The sequence below is a fragment of the Podarcis raffonei genome, chromosome 4, assembly GCF_027172205.1.
Source record: "Podarcis raffonei isolate rPodRaf1 chromosome 4, rPodRaf1.pri, whole genome shotgun sequence".
Taxonomy (NCBI): domain Eukaryota; kingdom Metazoa; phylum Chordata; class Lepidosauria; order Squamata; family Lacertidae; genus Podarcis; species Podarcis raffonei.
In genome coordinates this window covers 8,645,350-8,671,224 of record NC_070605.1, presented here as the reverse complement: position 1 = coordinate 8,671,224, position 25,875 = coordinate 8,645,350, and the positions used below count along the sequence as shown (strand labels likewise).

At 45.8% G+C, this 25,875-nt stretch overlaps 1 protein-coding gene and 1 long non-coding RNA gene across 2 annotated transcripts in view; both read left to right on the top strand.

Annotated features, from left to right (window-relative positions):
* Positions 1–25,875, top strand: part of LOC128412470 (uncharacterized) — an 89,935-nt gene that overhangs the window by 42,717 nt on the left and 21,343 nt on the right. The gene's annotated exons all lie outside the window — the stretch shown is intronic.
* The window catches only part of RELT (RELT TNF receptor), an 89,614-nt gene that overhangs the window by 60,241 nt on the left and 3,498 nt on the right, over positions 1–25,875 (top strand). The window contains exons 6-10 of the mRNA XM_053385400.1: positions 3,242–3,499; positions 9,757–9,837; positions 12,608–12,689; positions 15,586–15,834; positions 16,720–16,900. Coding sequence (XP_053241375.1) covers positions 3,242–3,499; positions 9,757–9,837; positions 12,608–12,689; positions 15,586–15,834; positions 16,720–16,900 — 851 coding nt within the window. The remainder of the gene's footprint in view (positions 1–3,241; positions 3,500–9,756; positions 9,838–12,607; positions 12,690–15,585; positions 15,835–16,719; positions 16,901–25,875) is intronic.

The following is a 25,875-nucleotide window of genomic DNA, read 5'->3' as shown; positions in this document are numbered from 1 at the left end:
GGATTTGAACCACCGACCTTCCGATCGGCAAGCCCTAGGCTCTGTGGTTTAACCCACAGCGCCACCCGTGTCCCCTAAAGGGCAGAGTACAAGTGTACTAATAAATATTACAGCAGTTGAAAGAGCCTCAGAGTCTGGAACTTCATAGGGAGAGGCAAGAAATGTGAGTTGACTGCTGCTCCTTTCTTATTCTCTTCCTGGGAAAGTTGTGTTGCATTGAAATGTGGGGTGTGATGTCATTGCCCCAGATGCTTCCCTTCCCCATGTGAGTGGCAGTGGGGGAATATTCCAGGCAGTGATACCATGTCATGACTTGCTTTAAAGTGACATGTTAATGTTACCGGGGCAAGTACATTTATTTAAAAATAAAAACCCAAGAGTCCCAGGATGAGTTGCTAAATTTCTGGGTTTTGTCTATTTCTCTCTGATTATTATTTTTCTATATTATCATTTCCTGCCCTTCACCCTCAGATCCCAGGGTGGGGTACCACAGTTCAAAATACATCATCGAAAACCATTTAAAGCAAATTAGAATCACGAAAACAGGGCGGGTCCTAAAAACAGACAACGGCGTGTATATAACACAGCGCTGAGTGGAACTTGAAGGATTAATTACAACCTGATATTCTCTCTTGTGTCACATGAAGAAAAGTTGATTATAGTGAATCATGCTAATTCTCTTTGGCTTCTTGTCAGGTACACCTCAGTGTGTCTCAGTGCATGTGCAAACCTTGGGATTTCCTGGGTGGGTCTGAGAGATTTTTTGAAACCTGTATCTCTTTCAAACCAGTGAAGGCGGTGAAGGTCCTATGTGAGTGTCTGGAGGCGGTTGGAGGATGGATGGCGGTTAACAGATTGAGGTTGAATCCTGACAAGAGAGAAGTACTGTTTTGGGGGGACAGGAGGCGGGCAGGTGTGGAGGACTCCCTGATCCTGAATGGGGTAACTGTGCCCCTGAAGGACGAGGTGCGCACCCTGGGAGTCATTTTGGACTCACAGCTGTCCATGGAGGCGCCATAAGCTCCATCTGGTACGCAGGCTGAGACCCTCCCTGCCCGCAGACTGTCTCTCCAGAGTGGTGCATGCCCTAGTTATCTCTTGCTTGGACTACTGCAATGTGCTCTATGTGGGGCTACCTTTGAAGATGACCCGGAAACTACAACTAATCCAGAATGCGGCAGCTAGACTGGTGACTGGGAGCAGCCGTCGAGACCATATAACACTGGTCTTGAAAGACCTACACTGGCTCCCAGTATGTTTCCGAGCACAATTCAAAGTGTTGGTGCTGACCTTGAAAGCCCTAAACTGCCTCAAAGGCCCAGTAGACCTGAAGGAGCGTCTCCACCTCCATGGTTCCGCCCGGACACTGAGGTCCAGCGCTGAGGGCCTTCTGGCAGTTCCCTCACTGTGAGAAGCCAAGTTACAGGGAACCAGGCAGAGGGTCTTCTCAGTAGTGGCACCCGCCCTGTGGAACACCCTCCCACCAGATGTCAAAGGGAAAAATAACTACAGTGGTGCCCCGCAAGACGAATGCCTCGCAAGACGAAAAACTCGCTAGATGAAAGGGTTTTCCGTTTTTTGAGTCGTTCCGAAAGACGAATTTCCCTATGGGCTTGCTTCGCAAGACGAAACGTCTTGCGAGTTCTTGCGAGTTTGTTTCCTTTTTCTTAAAGCCGCTAAGCCGTTAATAGCTGCTAAGCCGTTAATAGCCGCTAAGCCACTAATAGCCGTGCTTTGCAAGACGAAAAAACCACAAGACGAAGTGACTCGCAGAACGGATTAATTTCGTCTTGCGAGGCACCACTGTACCAAACTTTTAGAAGACATCTGAAGGCAGCCCTGTTTAGGGAAGCTTTGAATGTTTAATAGGCTATTGTATTTTAGTGTTTTGTTGGAAACCGCCCAGAGTGGCTGGGGAAACCCAGCCAGATGGGTGGGGTATAAATAAGAAATTATTATTATTATTATTATTATTATTATTATTATTATTATTATTATTATTACTCTGAACAAGGTGGTGCAGAAAGGCAGGAAATTCCAAGCCCTGGGATTCCCGCTTCCACCTCTGTGTAGTCTGGCTGTCAAATACCAGAACGGGTCCAAGGGGCGCATTGCGGTTCCTTACAACATGATGCGCGAAAGCATCACAGCTAGTCAGACATAGGTTGCAACAGGAATTTCTGCAGGGCAGATCGTGGCAATAATTGTTGATACCCAAATGTTGAAAAACTCGTGGTTGATTCATCCGTCAGGCATGCCTGTGTGGCAAAGGCAGGTTGTAAAATTCTGCCACAAGCATGCATTCTAATGAACACCCAGAAATGATCTCCAGGTGAAATGTGGATTTTGTTTTAAGTAGGAACAACCAGGATGTGATGTTAAAGGGTGTTTAAATTTGATTGCACGCCCTGCGCCCTTAACACCACTGCTTTGCTTCCAGATGCCTAAAAGGCATTTGACACAATGGAATGGGCTTGGTTGTTTTTATGTTGGCCTGTGACCTTCAGATGAAGGGCAGCGTATAAGTTTGATAAATAATAAAATAAAGTAAATAATAATAAAGCCTTTGAGCGTCTCGGCTTAAAGAGAGGGGATCCATGAAGGTCAGCTGTGCTTTCAAAGCCTACTATAAGCGAGCATTAAGGAAAAGGGAGAATCTGGGAATTGCTGGTTTCTTTCCCCATAAAATTAAATGAAAGCTTTTAGAACACATACCCAACATACAACATAAAAATACAATTCTGAAGAATCTCCTGGCCTTCCCTCCTCCCCTTTGTGGGTCCTGTGGTTCTTGCATCTTTTGTGATTATCCAAACCTTTTACTTCTCCATTATATCCAAAATTCACCATTGAACTACAAATGTTATTCCAATCCTATGAACGATGTTAACCATTTTCAACGGTTTGTAAGATGAATGATGAATTTCCCCCATTCTTTATTAAAACTTTGGTCTTCCTGATTTCTGATTCTTCCGGTTATTTTGGTCATTTCAGCAGAATCCATCAACTTAATCTGCCAGTCTTCTCTGGGAATTGTTGTAGGGAACTGGAATGGTGAAGTCCAAATCCATTAAGGCCACAGTGCCTGGTTTCCATTGGGACTGGGATGGCAGAAGGCAGGGAGCCCATCAGTTGTTGGAGCTGGAGCCAAGGACAGGGAGGGGGGTCACCCCACGGCTGGTGGTACGTTCTGGTTGATCTCGTGATGCCACCAACTTCTCCCAATTCCTTACCCTCTCAGGATCCAGGAAGTGGCTGACCCGCCTGGCACGCAACGCCGAAGCTCTGCAGAGGCGGGACAACAAGATGGCTGCCAACGGAACCCGAGAGGGGAAGCCGGAGGAGAGCGCCACCCAGTATGCCGTCTTGGCCATTGTCCCGGTTTTCTGCGTGATGGGCCTGCTAGGGATCCTCTTCTGCAACCTGTTGATGAAGAAAGGCTATCACTGCACCGCCCACAAGGACACGGACGAGGAGGGGGCCAAATCCGAGAGGAACGGTGAGCCAGGGCCAGGGTGGAATGTGAGCTCTTCTGGATTATGATCAGGAAATCTCCATTGGCGCTCCCTGTATTTCAAATCATCGCATTTTGCAAGTGGTGCGGAGTGCACTTTTCAGGGAGCTATTAAGGCAATAGAGTAATTTTTGTTTGTTTGTTTATTATTTGTACCCTGCCCATCTGGCCAGGTTTCCCCAGCCACTCTGGGCGGCTCCCAACAGAATATTAAAAACACAATAAAACATCAAACATTAAAAACTTCCCTAAACAGGGCTGCCTTCAGATGTTTTCTAAAAGTCAGATAGTTGTTTATTTCCTTGACATCTGATGGTAGGGCGTTCCACAGGGCCGGCGCCACCACCAAGAAGGCCCTCTGCCTGGTTATTATTCAAGGTATAATAATTCCCTTTAATTCTGCTTCCAAACTGTTATTCAGTCCAGTTACAATCCAATCTTAATAATAATCCCTTATACAACAGCTAGTGTTCTAACTTCAATCTGTGTTGACACGTTTAAGAACTTATGATCCACAAGTGAAGTTCTCCTTTCTTCTTCCTGTGTGTGGTGTTTAAAACCATATTGTTCCTTTTGGTCCTTGCCAAATATTATGTCTATCTTCCCCATCATGCCTTGAGGCATTGCTATCATATTACCTCATAGTCATCCAGGAAGCATTGCAGAACAACAAATAATGTCAAATTATGTGTGGATGTCCCAGTATAATCCCACCACCAATGCAGGTGGCACTGTGGTCTAAACCCCTGAGCCTCTTGGGCTTGCCGATCGGAAGGTCGGCGGTTCGAATCCCCGCGATGGGGTGAGCTCCTGTTGCTCTGTCCCAGCTCCTGCCAACCTAGCAATTCAAAAGCACACCTGTGCAAGTAGATAAATAGGTACCGTTGTGGCGGGAAGGTAAACAGTGTTTCCTTGCACTCTGGTTTCCATCACAGTGTCCTGTTGTGTCAGAAGCGGTTTAGTCCTGCTGTCCACATGACCCGGAAAGCTGTCTGTGGACAAACACCGGCTCCCTCAGCCTGAAAGCAAGATGAGCGTCGCAACCCCATAGTCCCCTTGGACTGGACTTAACTTTCCAGGAGTCCTTTAAAAAAGGTAAAGGTACCCCTTACCGTTAGGTCCAGTCGCAGACGACTTTGGGGTTGCGGCGCTCATCTCGCTCTATAGGCCGAGGGAGCGAGCATTTGTCCGCAGACAGCTTCCAGGTCATGTGGCCAACATGACTAAGCCTCTTCTGGTGAACCAGAGCAGCGCACGGAAATGCCGTTTACCTTCCCGCCAGAGTGGTAACTATTTATCTACTTGCACTTTGTACTTTCGAACTGCTAGGTTGGCAGGAGCAGGGACCGAGCAACGGGAGCTCACTCTGTTGTGGAGATTCGAACTGCCGACCTTCCGATTGGCAAGCCCTAGGCTCTGTGATTTAGACCACAGGACCACCCGCGTCCCCCAGGGGTCCTTTACCTTTACCTATTATTGCATCAGTGAACTGTTGCAGATTAGACCCACAACAGAGCACAACTTCCTGTGTAGTAAAACAAGAAAGTGGGGCGCAGGTCAACTCTTTTGCTGAGACCTCGGAGGGTCATTGCTGGAGCAGATCGTACACTTTTGGCTAGTTGAGCTGGCTTGATGCAAGTTGGCTACATCCGTTTCCTTCTGGTGTAGCAAAAAGGACAGGCTGCATGCTCATCTTGGGTGCAGATCCTGCACCCTTCTTCCTAGGTAAAGCTAAAGGGACCCCTGACCATTAGGTCCAGTCGTGGCCGACTCTGGGGTTGCGGTGTTATCTCGCTTTATTGGCCAGGGGAGCCGGTGTACAGCTTCCGGGTCATGTGGCCAGCATGACTAAGCCGCTTCTGGCGAACCAGAGCAGCGCACGGAAACGCCGTTTACCTTCCCACCAGAGTGGTGCCTATTCATCTACTTGCACTAGCATGCTTTCAAACTGCTAGGTTGGCAGGAGCAGGGACCAAGCAACGGGAGCTCACCCCGTCGCGGGGATTCGAACCGCCAACCTTCTGATCAGCAAGTCCTAGGCTCTGTGGTTTAACCCATAGCGCCACCCGCGTCCCCCATCCTTCTTCCTAGACAATGCTTAAAAGCAGCTCCGCCCTGGGCTGCGAAGTCTGCCAGCAGCAGAGCTTTTGTGGCGCATCATCTCTCCAAGGCACGTGCCCGTTCTGAAGGCGTTGGTTGTATTGGGGAGTGTCCATTTGCTTCTTTAAAGCTGTCATCTGTACAAACAGTCATCATCTCCTTTGTGCTCTTTGTTGTGTGTTGGTCGGTCCTGGTGTGCTTGTTCCACTGCCTATGGGCAGGGTAGAAAGACTCAGCCAAAGAAGGCCTGCCAAAATAGGGCCGGATTTAGGTTTGATGAGGCCCTCAGCTCCTGAAGGTAATGGGGCCCTTTATATGTCCAGCTGTCCTTTGTCAACAACAAATTGTCACTGCTTTTTGTGTTGAATATGCTATGGTAACTTATGGACCTAACAGGTATCTCAAGCCATTTGCACATGTTGCCATGCAGCCAGTCCATGCAGAATATAGGCACCCTATCCAGTGGTACCTCCGTTTATGAACTTAATCCATTCCTGAAGTCCGTTCTTAAACCAAATCCATTTTTTCCCTAATGAGGCCTCCTGCCGCTAGTGCCCTTCCACTGTTCAGCTGTTGTTGTTATTGTTTAGTTGTGCCCGACTCTTCGTGACCCCCTGGACCAGAGCACGCCAGGCAATCCTGTCTTCCACTGCCTCCCACAGTTTGGTCAAACTCATGCTGGTAGCTTCGAGAACACTGTCCAACCATCTCGTCCTCTGCGGTCCCCTTCTCCTTGCGCCCTCCATCTTTCCCAACATCAGGGTCTTTTCCAGGGAGTCTTCTCTTCTCATGAGGTGGCCAAAGTCTTGGAGCCTCAGCTTCAGGATCTGTCCTTCCAGTGAGCACTCAGGGCTGATTTCCTTCAGAATGGAGAGGTTTGATCTTCTTGCAGTCCATGGGACTCTCAAGAGTCTCCTCCAGCACCAGAATTCAAAAGCATCAATTCTTTGGCGATCAGCCTTCTTTATGGTCCAGCTCTCGCTTCCATACATCACTACTGGGAAAACCAGAGCTTTAACTAGATGGACCTTTGTCGGCAAGGTGATGTCTCTGCTTTTTAAGATGCTGTCTAGGTTTGTCATTGCTTTTCTCCCAAGAAGCAGGCGTCTTTTAATTCCATGACTGTCGTCACCGTCTTCTTTCGTAGACTGAGGTAAAGTTCGCAAACCGGAACACTACTTCCGATTTTGCTGAGTTCGTAAACCGAATAGTTAAAAAACAGGACTGTTTGTAAACCGAGGTACCATTGTATATAGAAAGGAGCAAACCAGTGATATTTTAGGGAGCAGGCTAGCAGGTGGGGCCCATGACTTACATCATAGGAGCCTACACAACACAAAACACTGTTGCTGTATGTAGGTTTTATTTGTTTTTTATCTTATATTTTGGAAATGTATATCCAGTTTTTTTTTCTTTAATTTTTTTGGGGGCCCCCAAGAGAGTAGAGCCCTAAGCTATAGCTTGTTTAGCTTATACGTAAATCTGGCACTGGCTGAGTGACAACTTGGCCAGCATTGCTGCCTCAGGGGAGGAAGAGAGTGTCAGGGGAAGAGGATTTGGCCAAGGGGGAAGCCCAGATTTCACTGGCAAGGCTGCAGCTGTGAGACCGGGAACCCTGCGCATACGTCCATCCCCCACTATGAGGTCATTGTTGACTCAGGAAGGTCCTAAGGAGTTGCTGGGTTCCTGAACTCCACCACAGCATCTCCAGAAATTGTCTCCCTCCCTCTTATATCACCAGCAACAGGCAGGCTATTAAATTCAAAGCACGAAACCTTTGCTCACAATTTTGGGGCAAAGCTTTTGTTAAGCCAGGTAGCGTTACTCAGGGCGAAACATAGCTGCAATGAGGATGTTTCTTTGTTTCATAGCAAAGACATAAAGACAGGACACGTCGGAGCTGGGGTTTTATTATTTCTATTTATGGTAAAAAGAAACCTCAAGGCAGTTTACAGAAGAAAAGACAAAACAATAAAGTTATCAAGAAGAAGAAGAAAACATCAGTAATTTCAAAAAGTTAAATTAGCAGATTAAAACTCGCATAAACTTTCTAAACATCTGGGTAGACTTTTCTAAACAGGAATGTTTTCAGAGGTGCCAAAAATAGTACAGCGAAGCCACTGGCGCCTGAGATCAATAGGCAGGGAGTTCCAGTTGCAGGTGCTGCCACACTAAAAGATCAAGTTCCTACAAATGTGGGACAGGTATGTGGCACCTGTATCGGTGCCAATTTCTCTGACAGAAGCAATTGAGAGGGCATATATTGTATGGTTGCCGGACACATGGCAGCCCATGTCTGCAGTGTAGATTTTGGTGATTTTCATTTAAAATACAGTGGAACCTCGGGTTGTGAACGTGATCCGTGCAGGGGGCACGTTCGCAACCCACAGTGCCGCCTCTGCGCACACACATGACGTGATTCGGCACTTCTGCGCATGCGCAAAGAGCGATTTAGCACTTCTGCGCATGCGCGGGCGCCGGAAGTAACCTGAAAACGTGTAACCCACTGCAACAAAACAACAGGACTGTGCTTATTGTGAATTTGACTGTGTCTCTCTCAGGTCACGCTCCTGAGATTTAAATCCTGCCTGTGAGTCATTTTAATAAACCATCTTGATCATTTATTTTCATCCTGCCCTTCTATTAAAAGTACCCAAAGCGGCGTAGCATCTAATAATAAAGCCAAGTCATATAATCGAGAACAGTGTAAGTACAATTAAGAAAGCAGTTTCTGCAGTCTGTAACTGAGAATGCATAATAATATGCAGCCACTGTTTCTTTTTTAAGAAGATATGCCTCCTAGCAGAAAGGACAAGAGATATTACACTTTGAAACTGCCAGCAATAAAACCAGGGGTGTTAGGCACTCTGTGAACATAAAAATGCCTTTGGTTTCTGGTGTAGGAGACACAAAAAGGAGTCTGGTTCACGTCAGTCTGGGGCATTCCAGAGCAGAAGCGCCACCACAGAAAAGGGGTTCATCCAGTTTTTCTCTCTCTCTGTCTTGGCTTAATTTACATCACAGGGTGGTTGTAAGGGAGGAGGTGAAACTGGTTTGGCAATATGGGGTATTCCAGAGCCCATATAGAGTCCTTAAGTGGGTTGCGCGGGTTGCAATTTGGTGCTTCTGCGCATGCGCGACCGCCGAAACCTGGAAGCAACCTGTTCTGGTACTTCCGGGTTTCGGCGGTCTGTAACCCAAAAAAATGCAACCTGAAGCGTCTGTAACCCGAGGTATGACTGTATTTACATCTCCATGTCAGTCTGTTATCCACATTTGTTATCCGTCTAAAATGCCCATAGTCTTTGTTACTTTACAAGTGAGATTAAAATCCTGCTAATGTTCTCACCTGCTTACAATGGTCTCCTAAACAAATTATAATTTTTCCCCAATACAGTGGTACCTCGGGTTACAGACGCTTCAGGTTACAGACGCTTCAGACTCCGCTAAACCAGAAATAGTACCTCGGGTTAAGAACTTTGCTTCAGGATGAGAACAGAAATCGTGCTCTGGCGGTGCGGCGGCAGTGGGAGGTCCCATTAGCTAAAGTGGTGCTTCAGGTTAAGAACGGACCTCCAGAATGAATTAAGTACTTAACCCGAGGTACCACTGTAATAATAATAATAATAATAGCAATAATAAGAATAATGAACCACTACATAAATAGCCAAACAGGTAAAACATCAATACAGTGGTTCCTCGGGTTAAGTACTTAATTCGTTCCGGAGGTCCGTTCTTAACCTGAAACTGTTCTTAACCTGAAGCACCACTTTAGCTAATGGAGCCTCCTGCTGCTGCCGCACGATTTCTGTTCTCATCCTGAAGCAAAGTTCTTAACCTGAAGCACTATTTCTGGGTTAGCGGAGTCTGTAACCTGAAGCGTATGTAACCCGAGGTACCACTGTAAAAACAACTGAAGCCAGTGCCACTGTATTTGCCAAGTCAGCTTGTGGGCCAAACCTCTATGTAAAAAGATATTCTGTAAATAAAAATATTATCGCTGCACAAAGTACAAATGAGCCTTCCTGTAGTTCCAGGGACTGACTCCCTTGACCTACCGACCCCTTTTTGACTCAGCTGGCTTCAGAGCAGGTCAGCAAAGCCAGGGAGAGTTTTTCATCCTGCCGTCCTTTTCTCCTTAGGGAATAGTCCTGCCTACAGAATCGAAGATGCCAACGAAGACACCATTGGGGTCTTGGTGCGTCTGATCACAGAGAAGAAAGGTGAGACTTGCACAGGAAAGAGGGGGGCCGGGGACCTTTGCTTTATCCGTTCGTTATGGGTGGTCAAAGTCCCTCCTCCTTGAGTCCCGTTCATTGGCAAGCTCAGTGCCAGAGCCTCTGCCTGCATGTGTGGGAATGTTCAGGGTGGCAGGAGAGGATATATGGTTTATTAACATCCTTCCCACCTTGTGCCAGCAAGTTCCTTTACTTAGCAGAGCTTACATTCCCCTTTACACAGCAGAAAACTTGTTGCAAGTCTTTACAGAAGATTGGAAGAAGTACCGTATTTTTCAAGGGACGTGGGTGGCACTGTGGGTTAAACCACAGAGCCTAGGACTTGCCGATCAGAAGGTCAGCGGTTCGAATCCCCGTGACGGGGTGAGCTCCCGTTGCTCGGTCCCTGCTCCTGCCAACCTAGCAGTTCAAAAGCGCGTCATGTGCAAGTAGATAAATAGGGACCGCTCCGCGGGAAGGTAAACGGCGTTTCCGTGTGCTGCTCTGGTTCGCCAGAAGCGGCTTAGTCATGCTGGCCACATGACCCGGAAGCTGTCTGCGGACAAACGCCGGCTCCCTCGGCCTATAGAGTGAGATGAGCGCGCAACCCCAGAGTCAGTCACAACTGGACCTAATGGTCAGGGTTCCCTTTACCTTTACCTTTTACCATATTTTTCGCTCTATAGGACGCACCGGACCCTAGGACGCACTGGACCATAGGAGGGGGAGAACAGGAATAAAAAAAAAAAAATCTTGTTCTCCCCCTCTAAAACAAGGTGCGTTCAAGAGCAGGTCAGGGAACAGCGCAAAGGCTGTGTGCAGCCTTGCCGCTGCCCCCCGAGCTTGTGGGGCTGGCAGTGGAGGGAAGCGCTGCTTTCCCCCACTGCCAGCCTCAAAGATCCCTGAAGCCTTTGGAGCGCAGCTGCACTCCAAAGGCTTGAGGCTTTGGGGACATCCTTTGTAGCCTCCGCAGGGCAGCGCAGCCATCCCAAAGCTAGAACAGCGAGACGGAGGGCTGTGAAAGCCTGCATTCGCTCCATAGGACACACACACATTTCCCCTTCATTTTTGGAGGGGGGAAAGTGCGTCCTATAGAGCGAAAAATACGGTATATGAATTATTTGAAGAGCAACTGTAATCAACAGATTACACTAGTAGGACTACAAGAAGTTTTGTAAGGAGAAATATACGAAGTGTTACAAAGTAGAAAAAGATACTTTTCTGAAAAAAGTTTAAAACAGGGATGCAGAAAAGGGAGGCATGGGGAAGTCGTTGAAATTGGGTATATGAAATTTTTTTTTTGAAATTATACATGTTTATATGTTTGTTTGTTTGTCAGTGTTTGTTGTTTGTATTGTCTTATATTATATGTTGAAAAACTAATAAAAAAATTTATAAAAAAAAAACCAAAGTAGAAAAAGATAGAGATATTGGTTATGAGTTTGAAATGTAATAAGGAAAATAAGAAATGCATAATGAGAGATTAGATTGGAAAATTTTCAGACAGGATTGAAGGAAGTCAAAAATTTGAATAAGATGTAAAAGTATGTTTAATTACTGTTGAAAATGATACGTTAAAAAAAACCTAATAAAAATTATATTTAAAAAGAAAAAGAAAAAAGAAAACTTGTTGCAAACTCGTGTGAGTTTCTTAAGACAATACGCAATTCAGTCTGGCTTGTCCAGGTTGAAATGCGTTATAATATTTTCCTGGTAAGACCCCTTGAATTCCTCCTGAAAGAATAAAGACACCACAGTCTTACTCGTAAATAACAAAAAGAAAGTCTACTCGGGATCAGGCAGAGCACAGTGAGATCCCTGAAGGCAGCCTTTAGGCTTAAAGTTACAAGCATATGCAAACAGGTTTACCCCATATGTGGGTTGACCTAGTGACTGCAGTTAGCAGTCCTGGAAGTTCGCAGGACGAAAGGAAGATAGAAAAGAGAGAGACGGGCAGCATGGCTTGGCCTTTTACCAGGTCTGGAAAGGTTATGCCCACCCACTAGTCACATGCAAAAGGAAGGATGCTCTAGCCCAGGAGGAACAGGAAGTTTCAACTGGCTGGACCAAACATTCCCCTGCATGACCACTCTAGGAAAACAAGGAATGTTGCACTTGTCTGCTCTCAGTGGATTACATACCACAGCAGGCAGAAGGTCCCCAGGTCCAATCCCCAAAGGCATCTCCGGCAGAGTTGAGAGATGATGCCCTGCCTGCAACCCAGGAGAGCCAGGGCTGAGCTAGATGCACCATGGCGCTGTGGTCTAAACCACAGAGCCTAGGACTTGCCGATCAGAAGGTCGGCGGTTCGAATCCCCGCGACTGGGTGAGCTCCCATTGCTCTGTCCCAGCTCCTGCCAACCTAGCAGTTTGAATGCATGTCAAAGCCTGCTCCCTAAAATATCACTGGTTTGCTCCTTTCTATAGATAGGGTGCCTACATTCTGCATGTGCAAATGGCTGTAGATAAGTATTAGGTCCATATATTACCATATATTCAACACACAAAAACAGTGACAATTTGTTGTTGACAAAGTACAGCTGGACATATACCTCCAGTAGCTTAGGGCCTCATCAAACCTCAATCCGGCCCTGCCCCTACTGTCCCATGGACTGAAATGGTACAAGCCAAAATTAGGTCGCCCACCTTAATGAGGACTAGTGGGCCTGCTAGGCTTCATGTTGCACTGATGACTCTCTTCCTCCTCCTTTTTCACCTCCTCTTCAATGGCTCTGCTTTATTTCCCCTCCCTGTCTCTCTCATTTGCCGCCGACAGAGAACGCCGCAGTCTTGGAGGAGATGCTGAAAGATTATCACAGCAAGCAGGTCTTGCAGCCCATCTATAAGCCCGTCAACAAGTAAGAAGGCTGGCTTTTCCTTTGCTGAACTGATCATTTTATTACGGACCAGTAGTTTCAAAAATTAGCTAAAATACAAAATTGTAAAAGCAAGAGTGAATGAATGAATGAATGACACTTTATTTGCGTCAGCCATCGCCCACAGTAACAAAAGAACATTGTGATATACATAGAACAAAATAGTTGATTATATAAAAGCAAGATATCTGGACCTTTTCCCTCTCCCGCTGCCCCATATCATTACCCCCCTCCCCTCGTTAGAGAAACGGGGCCATTTATGTGAACAGTTTGGACTACAAAGAGATGGCCCCCTATCTAAAAAGAGAGAATCACGTAAGCCATGGCTCGCTCCTCTTTGTGGCTGAGCTATAAACAGGCAGCCCTGTTTAGGGAAGTTTTTAAGGTTTGACCTTTTATCGTGTTTTTAATATTCTGTTGGGAGCCACCCAGAGTGGCTGGGGAGACCAAGCCAGATGGGTGGGGTATAAATATTATTATTATTATTATTATGGCTCACCTTAAACTTTGCTAAATGTAACTGCATCTTAGAAATTTATTTTTTTCAACTGAATATGCTCCGTCTATTGTTTGCATGGTTGTGTGTTGGTTTGTATGTGTCTTGTGAGAGGCTCCCTGGGTGATGATATTATTATTATTGTTGTTGTTGTTGTTGCTGTTGTTGTTGTTGTTGTTATGTAGCACCCTGCTTGTGGTTAACGCTTAGCTGGAATGAAATATTCAACGCAGCAATAGAGAAATTAAAATAATAATTTATTTGTCAGACAAATAAATGAGAGGCACAGTGGTATATGGTTACCAAGCTCTGGCCTGCCCTCCTGCCATTATGGCCAGCACTTATATTTCCTCAGCCCAGCCCCCTTGCTCCTCCCTTGGCTGCCTCTGTCCAATCAGCCTGGTTGAAATTCCTATTGGCTGTTTGCTAGAACCAATCATAAAAGATACACCCATTTCCTATTACCTTTTATGGGAGACAGAGAGCTATATTTTCTTCTATTTATAAATGGCAAACAAGTAGTCATATATCTTACATTTACCTCGACCAGGCACCTTAATTACCAGATAACCTTTGGCCCCTCTTGCCCTATTCCCTGCAAAACAGATGGCTAATGGTTCTAATTTTATCTTAAACAGAGATCTTGGGTTCACCTCCTCACACACCATCTATGAAAGATCTCCTTCTTTGGAGGTCTTTAAGCAGAGGCTCGACAACCATATGTCAGGAGTGCTCTGATGGTGTTTCCTGCTTGGCAGGGGGTTGGACTCGATGGCCCTTGTGGTCTCTTCCAGCTCTATGATTCTATGATTCTATAAAATAAGAATCTAACATAAGAATCTAACATTTCTTACTTTCTAAATCCTTTGCATAATTACATTTAAGCCAATATATTTCATAACATATATAGTTTTTTAGAAGAAAGGGAACTTAGTAAAAGCTAAGCTAAATTCTAAGTTCTCTAAAGCTTCAAAGCAGTTTCAGAGAGCTGCTTTGCCTAGTCCAGCTGCTGTTTCTATTTGCCCTTTTAACCTTATGAAAATGTGGCTCAAGTCTCTAACGGGAGGCACAATAATTCTTACTATTTACCAACTTAATTGCAGCTTGATTGTATTCTGTAATATGTAGGGTCAGTGACCTCAGCCTTTTTATGACCGCAATAAACCAGAGGGGCCCTCTGTCTAAGAGCCTGCCAGCTGCCTGCTGGTTTCCTGCCTCGAAAGAAACATTTGTGAATTTAAGCTCATTTTTAAGATACAACCTTGATCAAAAAATATAAGCCTTGATCAAGAATACAGACTTTGATCAGATGCCTCAGTTACTATTACTACTATTACCCAGGGAGCCTCATGACTGGGGACTAGACCCAGTTCCTCTCTCTGACTGTTGCAGCATCCTGTATTTTTATCGTGTGAACTGCCCAGAGATCTACGGATGAAGGGCTGTATACAAATAATAATAATAATAATAATAATAATAATAATAATAATCCTGGTTCTCAACAATCAGATTCACCCATTACATTTTTTGCCCACGATGCAGCCGATCGAGGAATAGGGCGGTGCAGACACTGAAAAAGGATGTAATATTAAGCTGAAGCTCTTGTTGAACCTTTACGGGACTGCCTCTCCTGGTCTGCCCCGCAGAGGACCTTAAGGTGCATGAATAACCATAGTTTAGAGGTCCTGGGCCCTAAGGAAGTCAGACTATCCTCCACCAGGGCCAGGGCCTTTTCAGTGATGGCTCCGACCTGGTGGAATGCTCTGTCCCAGGAGACTAGGGCCCTTCAGGATTCCATCGGGCCTGTACGACAGAGCTATTCCACCTGGCCTTTAATTTGAATTCAGCCTGATCTTTTATTTCCCTTCTCTTCCCTCCCCTTTTTATGAAGATTCCCTTCTCTGGGATCCCACAGTTAATTCTCCCCTGGCCTCCTCGCCGGCCCAAGTAGGACCAATTCAGCCAGCTAGCCCTGGGGATTATCTAATGCTTATTTCCCCTAACCTAAATTGATTTCTGAATTTTGAATGTTATTGTTATTCATGTTTTTATACTGTATTTTATGCTGCTTTTATAATTAAGTGTTTTAAATTTGTGGTTAGCTGCCCTGAGCCCGGTTTTTGAACCGGGAAGGGCAGGGTATAAATAAATTATTATTATTATTATTATTATTAGGAGTAAAACCTTAGAATTGTAGAAACTGAAGGGAACCCCAAAGGTCATCCAGTCCAACCCCCCTGGCGTGAAGGAGTTGATGGAGTGATTGCTGGCGTAACATGATCAAGTTGGGTGGTGAACCTGTGGGGTGGCCTTTGAGGGGGTCTTTGTTCTCTCCTCTAACGGTGGTCCTTTCCCCCTCTCACCCCCCCTACCCCCACTTAGGCTGCATCTTCTGCCTCAGTTGCCCCACATTTGCAGGCACCAGCACCACCTGCACACAGTCCAAGGCTTGGCCACCCGCCCGGGCCCCACCTGCACCCGGTGCAGCCAGAAGAAGTGGCCGGAGGTGCTGCCCTCGGCAGAAGCCACGCCGGCCACCTCCATCGCTCCTGGCAGCGCCACCGCGAAGCTTTCGAAGCCCGGAGTCAAGGCTTGCAGGCCGGGAGAGATCACCATTCTCTCCGTGGGCAGGTGAGTCACGGAACAGGCCGCTCCACGCTCTGTGGTTGTACTTGCAAAGCTCAGGCACTTGGTGTCCCGGGAACTATCATTTTGTTCAAGTCAAGTTGATAGTCCTTAAGATTGCAAAGGCAGGCCTCGAAGCTACAAGGCTCTGCTGCGTTTCCTCCCAATGGCAGCTCTGAATTCCCTAATGCTCGGATCAGGGCCACCCTAGGGAAAACAGCACGGGAACGGGCCTTTTCGGTGGTGGCTCCCTGTCTCTGGAATGATCTCCCCAGAACTCAGTATAAAAAAATACATCTATATATCTTTCCTTTCTCCTCCTGCGATGGAATGCCTATTTGGGGACTTCCCTGGCTTTTTTCTGGCCCATGTAGGACCAGTTTGGAAAGTTAGCCTTGGTGAAGATTTGACGTTTTCATCCCCAAAAAGTTTTTGATTTGAGTTTCCATTGAAATGAGGCTGTGTTTTAATGTTTAAATGTTGTATTTGAATCTTGTTTTTAAGTTGTATTTCAATCAATTTGTTTTTGTATCGGGTGTTAGCCGCCCTGAGCCCGGTTTTGACGGGGTATAAATAAAATTTATTATTATTTAGTATTATATACACACACCAAAGGGGCACCATTGAGGCTCCCAGCCTGTGTGTATGTACACAGATGTGCATGGGTGAATCTTTGACCAAACTGGGCCAAACTGGGTCTTTGACCCGGGTGAAATAAAGCCCATTTTCAACCCCTGGTTCGCACAGACAAGGGGCCGCTGACTCTGCTTGCTGCGCTCCCCAGCCCTGCCTTCCCTGGCAAACTGCGGAGCGTGACAACCACCTTACCTTTCTATGTATATAGCAAGATAAGATATGCCATTTATATACGGCGTTTGTTTCGTGGGCCAGATTCCGCGTGGCTCGTATCCCCGAGCAGAAGCCCAGCCCCTCGGAAGTGAAAACCGTTTCGGAGAGCGTGGGGGCCGAGCCCGCCGAACCCCCCTATGCCTGCCTCGTCCCGGAGGAAAAGCCACTGGTCAGCAACGGAGTGAAGCCGAAATGGCTTACGACGGCAGATGGCCGACAAGAGGTGAGTGGGAGAGTCTGGGAACTCTCTAGCACCGAACACGCGCTCTCTGGATCGAGGTCCTTAGAGCCTGCTAGTCTGACTTCAGGATATTTCTGACCTCCCTTTTCGCAACAAGGAGGAAAAGTCCCTCGAGGCAGCTTCTAGATTAAAAGGCAGGAACGCAGGAAGCCAAGAAATGCTTTAAAATGGCAGTAAGAAAGGAACGCAGAATGACTGGGTCGTTTAAAAAGGGCCGTGAGGGAGCAGGAGGGGAAACTAATATGAATTTAGAATCCTGGTGAAATTTCCTGTCTATTTGTGTGTCACTGATTGATTGATTGATTGATTGATTGATTGAGGCCTTCTTTAAAGACATATCTACCTTGAAAGAAGCCAACCGAGGCTTCTTCCCCCCTTGCAAATTATTATTATTATTATTATTATTATTATTATTATTATTATTATTATTTATACCCCGCCCATCTGGCTGGGTTTCCCCAGCCACTCTGGGCAGCTTCCAACCGAATATTAAAAACAATACAGCATCAGACATTAAAAACTTCCCTAAACAGGGCCGCCTTCAGTTGTCTTTTAAAAGTAAAATAGTTGTTTATTGCCTTGACATCTGTTGGAGGGCGTTCCTGGGGAGGGAACAGTTTGTTGTTGTTGTTTAGTCATTTAGTGGTGTCCGCCTCATCGTGACCCCATGGACCAGAGCACGCCAGGCACTCCTGTCTTCCACTGCCTCCCGCAGTTTGGTCAAACTCATGCTGGTAGCTTCGAGAACACTGTCCCACCATCCCGTCCTCTGTCGCCCCCTTCTCCTTGTGCCCTCCATCTTTCCCAACATCAGGGTCTTTTCCAGCGAGTCTTCTCTTCTCATGAGGTGGCCAAAGTATTGGAGCCTCAGCTTCAGGATCTGTCCTTCCAGTGAGCACTCAGGGCTGATTTCCTTCAAAATGGAGAGGTTTGATCTTCTTGCAGTCCATGGGACTCTCAAGAGTCTCCTCCAGCACCAGAATTCAAAAGCATCAATTATTCAGCAATCAGCCTTCTTTCTGGTCCAGCTCTCACTTCCATACATCACGACTGGGAAAACCAGAGCTTTTACTAGACGGACCTTTGCTGGCAAGGTGATGTCTCTGCTTTTTAAGAACAGGTAAACTGTGGCTAACAGAGATGAGATTTCCTTAACCAGAAGAGGCCCATTATACTCATCTCGATTTCTAGGTAAGGCGGGAGCCCAGATTTACCCACAGTGTTGATCCCCTGGGGCAGGAAACCTGTGGCCTTCCATGTTTCAAAGAACCATAGAATTGTAGAGGTGGAAGGGACCCCAGGGTCATCTAGTCTGACCCCCTTCAAAGTTGTTGGACTCCCAACTTCCATTAACCCCAGTCAGTGTGACCAATGGCAACATCTGGAGGGCCCTGGGTTCCCCCTTGGTGGCGTGGATCCGAGGCAAGGAAGCTTTGTCAAGCTGGGGGCCACATTGCCTTCTGGACAAGGTTCTGGGGGCCACACGCTGGGCCCAGAGGCAAAAGTGGATGGAAATGTTGCCTTTGCACAGCAGGAATCAAAGAACCATAGACTTGTGGAGTTGGAAGGGACCACAGGGGTCATCTAGTCTGACCCCTTGGAATGCAGGAATCTTTCGCCCAACCCAGGACTCGAACCCACAACCCTGAGATTTAGAGTCTTATGCTCGACCAACTAGGCTGTTGGGTGGGTTTGATTTTTTGCATGCACAGAAACCCCATTCTAAGCCATCATGGCTCTTCAAACTCAACAAAAATATCTGCACTGAGTGCGAAGTAGACCTCCTCAGGGGCGTGGCCTGAGGAGAGTCCCAAGGGCCAGGTGGAGAGGCCTGCAAGGGCCACTTTTTGCCCCTGAGCCTGAGGCTCCCATCCTTTGGGCAGCTGATGCAGTAAAACCTCAGAGAAGCACAACAAGGAGAAAGAGGGGAGGTGCTTGCTCAGGCATAGGCAAACTCATCCCTCCAGATGTTTTGGGACTACAACTCCCATCATCCCTAGCTAACAGGACCCCAGCGGTCAGGGATGATGGGAGTTGTAGTCCCAAAACATCTGGAGGGCCGTGTTTGCCTATGCCTGTCTGAGGTCCGGGGAGGTCCAGCTCTCCTCCCATGCCCAGAATCTCATGAGCTGCCCAGAACCTCCACTGTGGCAGGCAGGAGGAGGTGACCTGTAATTCTGTTGACGTTTGCCACAGACAGCCTAGTTTGCAAAACAAGAGATGACTAAGGCCGACGCTTGGGGAGAGAGAGAGAGAGAGGAGCTTTGCTGCCAGCCAGGCTGAATCGCCCGTGACACCGTTTGGAGTGTTATCGCACAAATTAAATGCCGTGCAATTTCCGGAGCAGCAAAGAGGAGCCTAGAGAGAGGTGCTTAGCTTCAGGCTGGGGGTGCGAGTCCGAGGAAGCTGCGTGGAGAGCAGCTCAAAAGGAGACGGAGATATTCTTACGTACGCCTCCCTAGCTCTCTGGAACGGTGTCGGCTGCTTTCTGCAAGGTTCCCAAATCTCTTCATGATGAGCTTTTTGTCCTTGGAGGGTCCACAGCTGAACCCCTTCCCCCTGAATTCCAAGCGCCAGTCTGCCCTGCCCACCTGGGTGCAGGTGATGGGTACACAGAGCATCGCCCTATATAGCCCTTTTGGACCTCAGAAGAAACAGCTCCCTTTCGGTGATAGCCGTAGCTAGGATTATGTTTTCCTTTCTAAGTAGATGCTGACTCAGTCCCTCTGTCCACGTGCAGAGTGTCTTTCGTACAGAGTCTTAAGCCGTAGAAGGTTTTTTTAATTATATTTTTTTATTAATTTTTACATATTAATTATCATTCCTACAACAAAACTTCACTTCTTATACAATCTTTTTGGACTTCCTTCAGCCCCTCTGATGGTCCTCCGTTCTTATCACTTATTCTGCATTTCTTAAATTCCTATTGCCTTTAATTATCTTAACTAACATTCCCCCTCGTTACCTTTTTTGGTTTTTGGCAATATTTCAAATAGTCCACCTTACAAAACTTCTCGCAAACCTACAAGCGTAATCTGATCATCACAATTACTTTCCAAATAGTCCGTAAATTTACCCCAGTCTTCTGTGAATCTCCGGTTCCGCAGATTTTGAATTCTTCCTGTTAATTTATCTAATTCTGCATAGTCCATCGGTTTCATCCTCTGATCTTCTTTTGTCGGTAGTTCTTCTTGCTTCCAATTTTGTGCCAATAATATTCTTGCTGCCGTCATTGCATATAGAAATAATTCACAATCCTTTCTTTTTTATATCATCTTCTAGAAGGCCGGTTGACCCAGATTGGCTCGGACACCCTTTTAAAGAAAAGTAACCATTAAATCACAAACGAAGGGTTGGGAACTGCAGGCATGGGCCCAAATGCGGCCCTCCGAGTCTTCCTGCCTGGCCCTCAGGACTGCTCGTGCCACACTGCCCGACCAGGCCACGCCCCCTCCCCAGGCCACGCCCCTCACTGACCCAGATTCATGCCTTCCTTGAGAGTGCATGTCTGGCTGGAAGTGCGTCCTTGAGCTCTGCCTTTTGCTCTCTTGGTTGCAGGATGCAGAGAGAGAGAGAAAGAGAGAGAAACAAATGTTATTCTAGGCTACATCCGCAGAAGTCTAGTGTCCAGGTCAAGGGAAGTCCAGTCCTAGCTCAACCTCTCCTTTAAATCAGAACCAGTGAAGGCTGTGAAGGTCCTCTGTGAGTGTCTGGAGGCGGTTGGAGGATGGATGGCAGCGAACAGATTGAGGTTGAATCCTGACAAGACAGAAGTACTGTTTTGGGGGGACAGGGGGCGGGCTGGTGTGGGGGACTCCCTGGTCCTGAATGGGGCAACTGTGTCCCCGAAGGATCAGCTGCGCAGCCTGGGAGTCATTTTGGACTCACAGCTGTCCATGGAGGCACAGGTCAATTGTGTGTCCAGGGCAGCTGTCTACCAGCTCCATCTGGTACGCAGGATGAGACCCTATCTGCCTGCAGACTGTCTCGCCAGAGTGGTGCATGCTCTAGTTATCTCCCGCTTGGACTACTGCAATGTGCTCTATGTGGATCTACCTTTGAAGGTGACCCAGAAACTGCAATTAATCCAGAATGCGGCAGCTAGACTGGGGACTGGGAGCGACCACCGAGACCATATCACATAGGCTCCCAGGACATTTACTTTTTAAAAAAATAATTTTTATTAACAGGCCAATCGCATCACATTATCCAAATCACATTAGTTCCAAATTATACAGCCAAATTTTAAATTTTGTTGGGGATACCCATACATCATGCTCCGCACGAGTCCAAAACTCTGAACGAGTCCAAACATCACTTATATTACTGCTTTAATTAGACAGTTCTATCCAGTTCTATCCAGATAGTCCTTTATTACTTTCTTTCTCTTCTTGTTGTTATCGTATATTCCTTTCTTTGCGATCTCTGATAATTTTCACAAGCAGATTAGCAGGCATCCTCTGTGTGGGTTTTGTACTCTTCAAAGATCATATCGCTCAGGGACAGCCTCTGTTCAACGCTTCCATAAAAAAAAAAAATAATAATCTTTGGTCTGTCCTTTACTTTTCTCAGGCTTGCCAAATAAATCAAATAAGTCAGGAGGCTCTGTCAGGTCAAGCTTGCGTTCCAATATTCCTTCTCTTTTGAACGATCCTGATTCTCCTCCCCCTGTCCTTCTTTCTCCGGCAAGCCTGTCTTGGCGAGACGCCATTTTTTAACTGCGTCATAAAAATTTTCCTCATTCTCACCGTTCACCAATACTCTCTCCTGTTATAATCCATCCCACACAGTTCTTAAATTCCTGCTTGTGATTAATAGAAATGCAACGATCTTATTTCTATCTGGGGTGAAGGGTTATTAATATCACATCGTGCAAAGAAAAAAAAGTTTTTTTCCTCCACCCCCCCTTCATTCCAAACATACAGTCTCCTAGTGGTGACTCATCAGAAGATTTACTTTTTTTTATAAGATATTTATTAGCGTTTTACAAAAAACATAGGTTTACAGAATAAAAGGATTTAAAACAGAAGTTAACAAACTAAAAAAAAACATAGAAGAGAAAAAAAAGAAAATACAAAAAACAAAACAAATAGCTAAGAAAAAAAATTAAGAATAAATCCATTTTTCGATATCTTTGAGCTCATTTGCTTGTTTCCTTGACCTCCTCACACCTCCCCTTTTTGTATTCCCATTTACATAATCAATTCAGCAAATCCTTACCCTCTTTCATTTATCTTAACTCTATATCTTAACCTATTATGACTATACATTTTCATCCATTATCAATCCATATTTGCATATTCTTAATAACCTTGTTACCAATACCACTTATTTTCAATCCAACATCATTTTAACATTCATTAATTTTACCGTATTTCTGCAAATAGTCTTTAAATTTCTTCCAATCTTCTTCCACCAACTCTTCTCCCTGGTCTCGGATTCTGCCAGTCATTTCCGCCAATTCCATATAGTCCATCACCTTCATCTGCCACTCTTCCAGGGTGGGTAAATCTTGTGTCTTCCAATACTTTGCAATAAGTATTCTTGCTGCTGTTATTGCGTACATAAAAAAAGTTCTATCCTTCTTTGGCACCAATTGGCCGACTATGCCCAAAAGAAAGGCCTCTGGTTTCTTCAGGAAGGTATATTTAAATACCTTTTTCATTTCATTATAGATCATCTCCCAGAAAGCCTTAATCTTTGGGCATGTCCACCAAAGGTGAAAGAATGTACCTTCAGTTTCTTTGCATTTCCAACATTTATTATCGGGCAAATGATAGATTTTTGCAAGCTTGACTGGTGTCATGTACCACCTGTAAATCATTTTCATAATATTCTCTCTTAGGGCATTACATGCCGTAAATTTCATACCTGTGGTCCACAACTGTTCCCAGTCAGCAAACATAATGTTATATCCAACATCCTGTGCCCATTTAATCATAGCAGATTTAACCGTCTCGTCCTGAGTGTTCCATTTTAACAGCAAGTTATACATTCTTGAAAGTATCTTAGTTTTGGGATCTAACAATTCTATTTCCAACTTTGATTTTTCCACCTGGAAGCCAATTTTTTTGTCCAAATTATAAGCCTCTCTTAATTGATAATAGTGAAGCCAGTCTCACACTTTATCTTTTAATTTCTCAAAACTCTGCAATTTCAATTTGTCTCCTTCTTGCTCCAAAATTTCCCAATATTTAGGCCACTTGGCCTCCATATTGGGCTTTTTCTGAGCCTTTGCTTCCATCAGTGACAACCACCTTGGGGTTTTATTTTCAAGTAATTCTTTGTATCTTATCCAGACATTGAACAATGCTTTCCTGACAATATGGTTTTTAAATGCTTTATGCGCTTTAACCTTGTCGTACCACAAATATGCATGCCACCCAAAAACGTTATTAAAACCTTCCAGATCCAAAATGTCTGTGTTCTCAAGAAGCAGCCATTCTTTCAACCAGCAGAATGCTGCTGATTCATAATAAAGTTTAAGGTTTATAATAAAGCTGATTCATAATAAAGTTTAAGGGCAAATCCACCTCTTTCCTTTGCATCAGTTAGTATTTTAAATTTTATTCTGGGCTTCTTGCCCTGCCAGACAAATCTAGAAATGTCTCTCTGCCACTTCTTGAAACAGTCCACTTTGTCCAAAATTTGTAATGATTGAAACAAAAATAACATTCTTGGCAATACATTCATCTTTATAGCAGCAATTCGACCCAACAAGGAAGGCTTCAAATTTGACCATATTTCTAAGTCCTTTTTCACTTCTGACCAACATTTTTCATAGTTGTCTTTAAATAAGTTCCCATTTTTAGCTGTCATGTTAATCCCCAGGTATTTCACTTTCTTAACCACTGTTAAACCTGTCTCCTTCTGAAACCTCTCTTTCTCAATCGGTGTTAAATTTTTCTCAAGAACTTTGGTTTTTAACTTGTTCAACTTAAATCCTGCCACATGACCAAATTCTTGAATCAGTTCTAATACTCTTTTAGTACTAGATTTTGGCTCCTGTAAAGTCAATACTAAATCATCTGCGAAAGCTTTCAGTTTATATTGTTTAGCTCCGACCTAAACAAATCAGAAGATTTACTGGTCCATCCGTCACTCCCAGTCACAGAGATCCATAAATCAGCAGTCTTATCTCTCGAATATTACTTGATGTATGTGCTTCAGCTTCAATCCAATCATATGTTTCCAATTATAATTCCGAGCTGAAGTTAACCAGCACGCGCTAATTGGAATCGGCGTCAGGAAGATCTGATTTCACCGAGGGCTCGTGCCAAGTGTTCGGCACCCCCATCTCTCGGATCAGGGGGTGCATTGTGAACACCGCTGGCAAGGCAGCGCCCCCCCGTCTCCTGGGGGGGTAGGAAGACTACATACTTCCCATAGCAGCCCCTTAATTACCTCGTATGGGTCAGAGAGATGTTATTGTCGGCCATCTTCCAATGCGCCACCTGGTGGCCCCCAGCTCCCAGTACATTTCCGGGCACAATTCAAAGTGTTGGTGCTGACCTTTAAAGCCGAGGGCCTTCTGGCAGTTTCCTCCCTGCAAGAAGTGAGGCTACAGGAAACCAGGCAGAGGGCCTTCTCGGTGGTGGCGCCTGCCCTGTGGAACACCCTCCCAGTAGATGTCAAGGCAATAAACAACTATTTTACTTTTAAAAGACAACTGAAGGCAGCCCTGTTTAGGGAAGTTTTTAATCTCTGATGCTGTATTGTTTTTAATATTCAGTTAGAAGCTGCCCAGAGTGGCTGGGGAAACCCAGCCAGATGGGCGGGGTATAAATAATAAATTATTATTATTATTATTAATTATCCACTCTGTTCTGCCTTGGTCAGACCACACCTGGAATACTGTGTCTGATTTTGGGCACCACAATTTAGGAATTGGAAGGGACCCTGACCATCATCTAGTTCAAACCTCTGCAATGCAGGAATATGCAGCTATGCCGTACGGGGATTGAGCCTGCAACCTTGGCGCTATCAGCACAGATCTCTAACCAAGTGAGCTATCCAGGCAACAGAGATCTGGCTCATGAGCAAGGCATCTTCATGTGGGACGTGCCTTACGCTGCAGCGGGGCCGGATTTAGGTTTGATGAGGCCCTAAGCTACTGAAGGCAATGGGGCCCTTTCTATGTCCAGCTGTCCTTTGTCAACTGTTGCTGTTTTTGGTGTTGAATATATGCTAGATGGTAATTGATGGACCTCATAGGTATCTAAAGCCATTTGCACATGCAGAATGTGGGCACCCTATATATAGAAAGGAGCAAACCAGTGATGTTTTAGGGAGCAGGCTAGCAGGCGGGGCCCATGACTTATATCATAGGAGCCTACACAGCACAAAACACTGTTGCTGCATGTAGGTTTTATTTTGTTTTTTATCTTATATTTTGGAAATGTACATCCAGTTTGTTTTTCCCTTTAATTTTTTGGGGGCCCCCAAGAGAGTGGGGAGCTAAGCTAGAGCTTGTTTAGCTTCTACATAAATCCGGGACTGTGCTGCGGCTGCGGATCCTCACCTGTTTGGGGGGACGGGGTGGAGGGCACACAGACACCAGCTCTGACTGCAGCCTCGTTCGTTTTCCAGGACAGCCCATTCACTGTTAGGCTCGGGGAGAGCAACCTGGTTATCTGAAGGTAATCCACCAGCTTCTAGCTCCCTGCCGCCAGCTTCTCAGGGGTGATGGGTCGGCTGCCAAGTCCCACGTAGCTTTTGCTTCTGGTCATCTTCTTCAGTTCTGGTGCTTCGGAGAGCAGGGCTGTGCTGGGCTTTGTTTTCCCCTTTGCGGGTTACCTGGGGGCGCCATTCTAGGCAAATAGAAAGCGGCTGAGAAATAGCTCTCTGGTGGAGCTGTTGCTGTTCCAGCTTTTAGGTGGAGTTTCCTTGCAGGAGGGTGGATATTGGCTGGAGATTCGGAGAAGCGTCTTGACGGGAAGAAGCAAAGTCCAAGAATG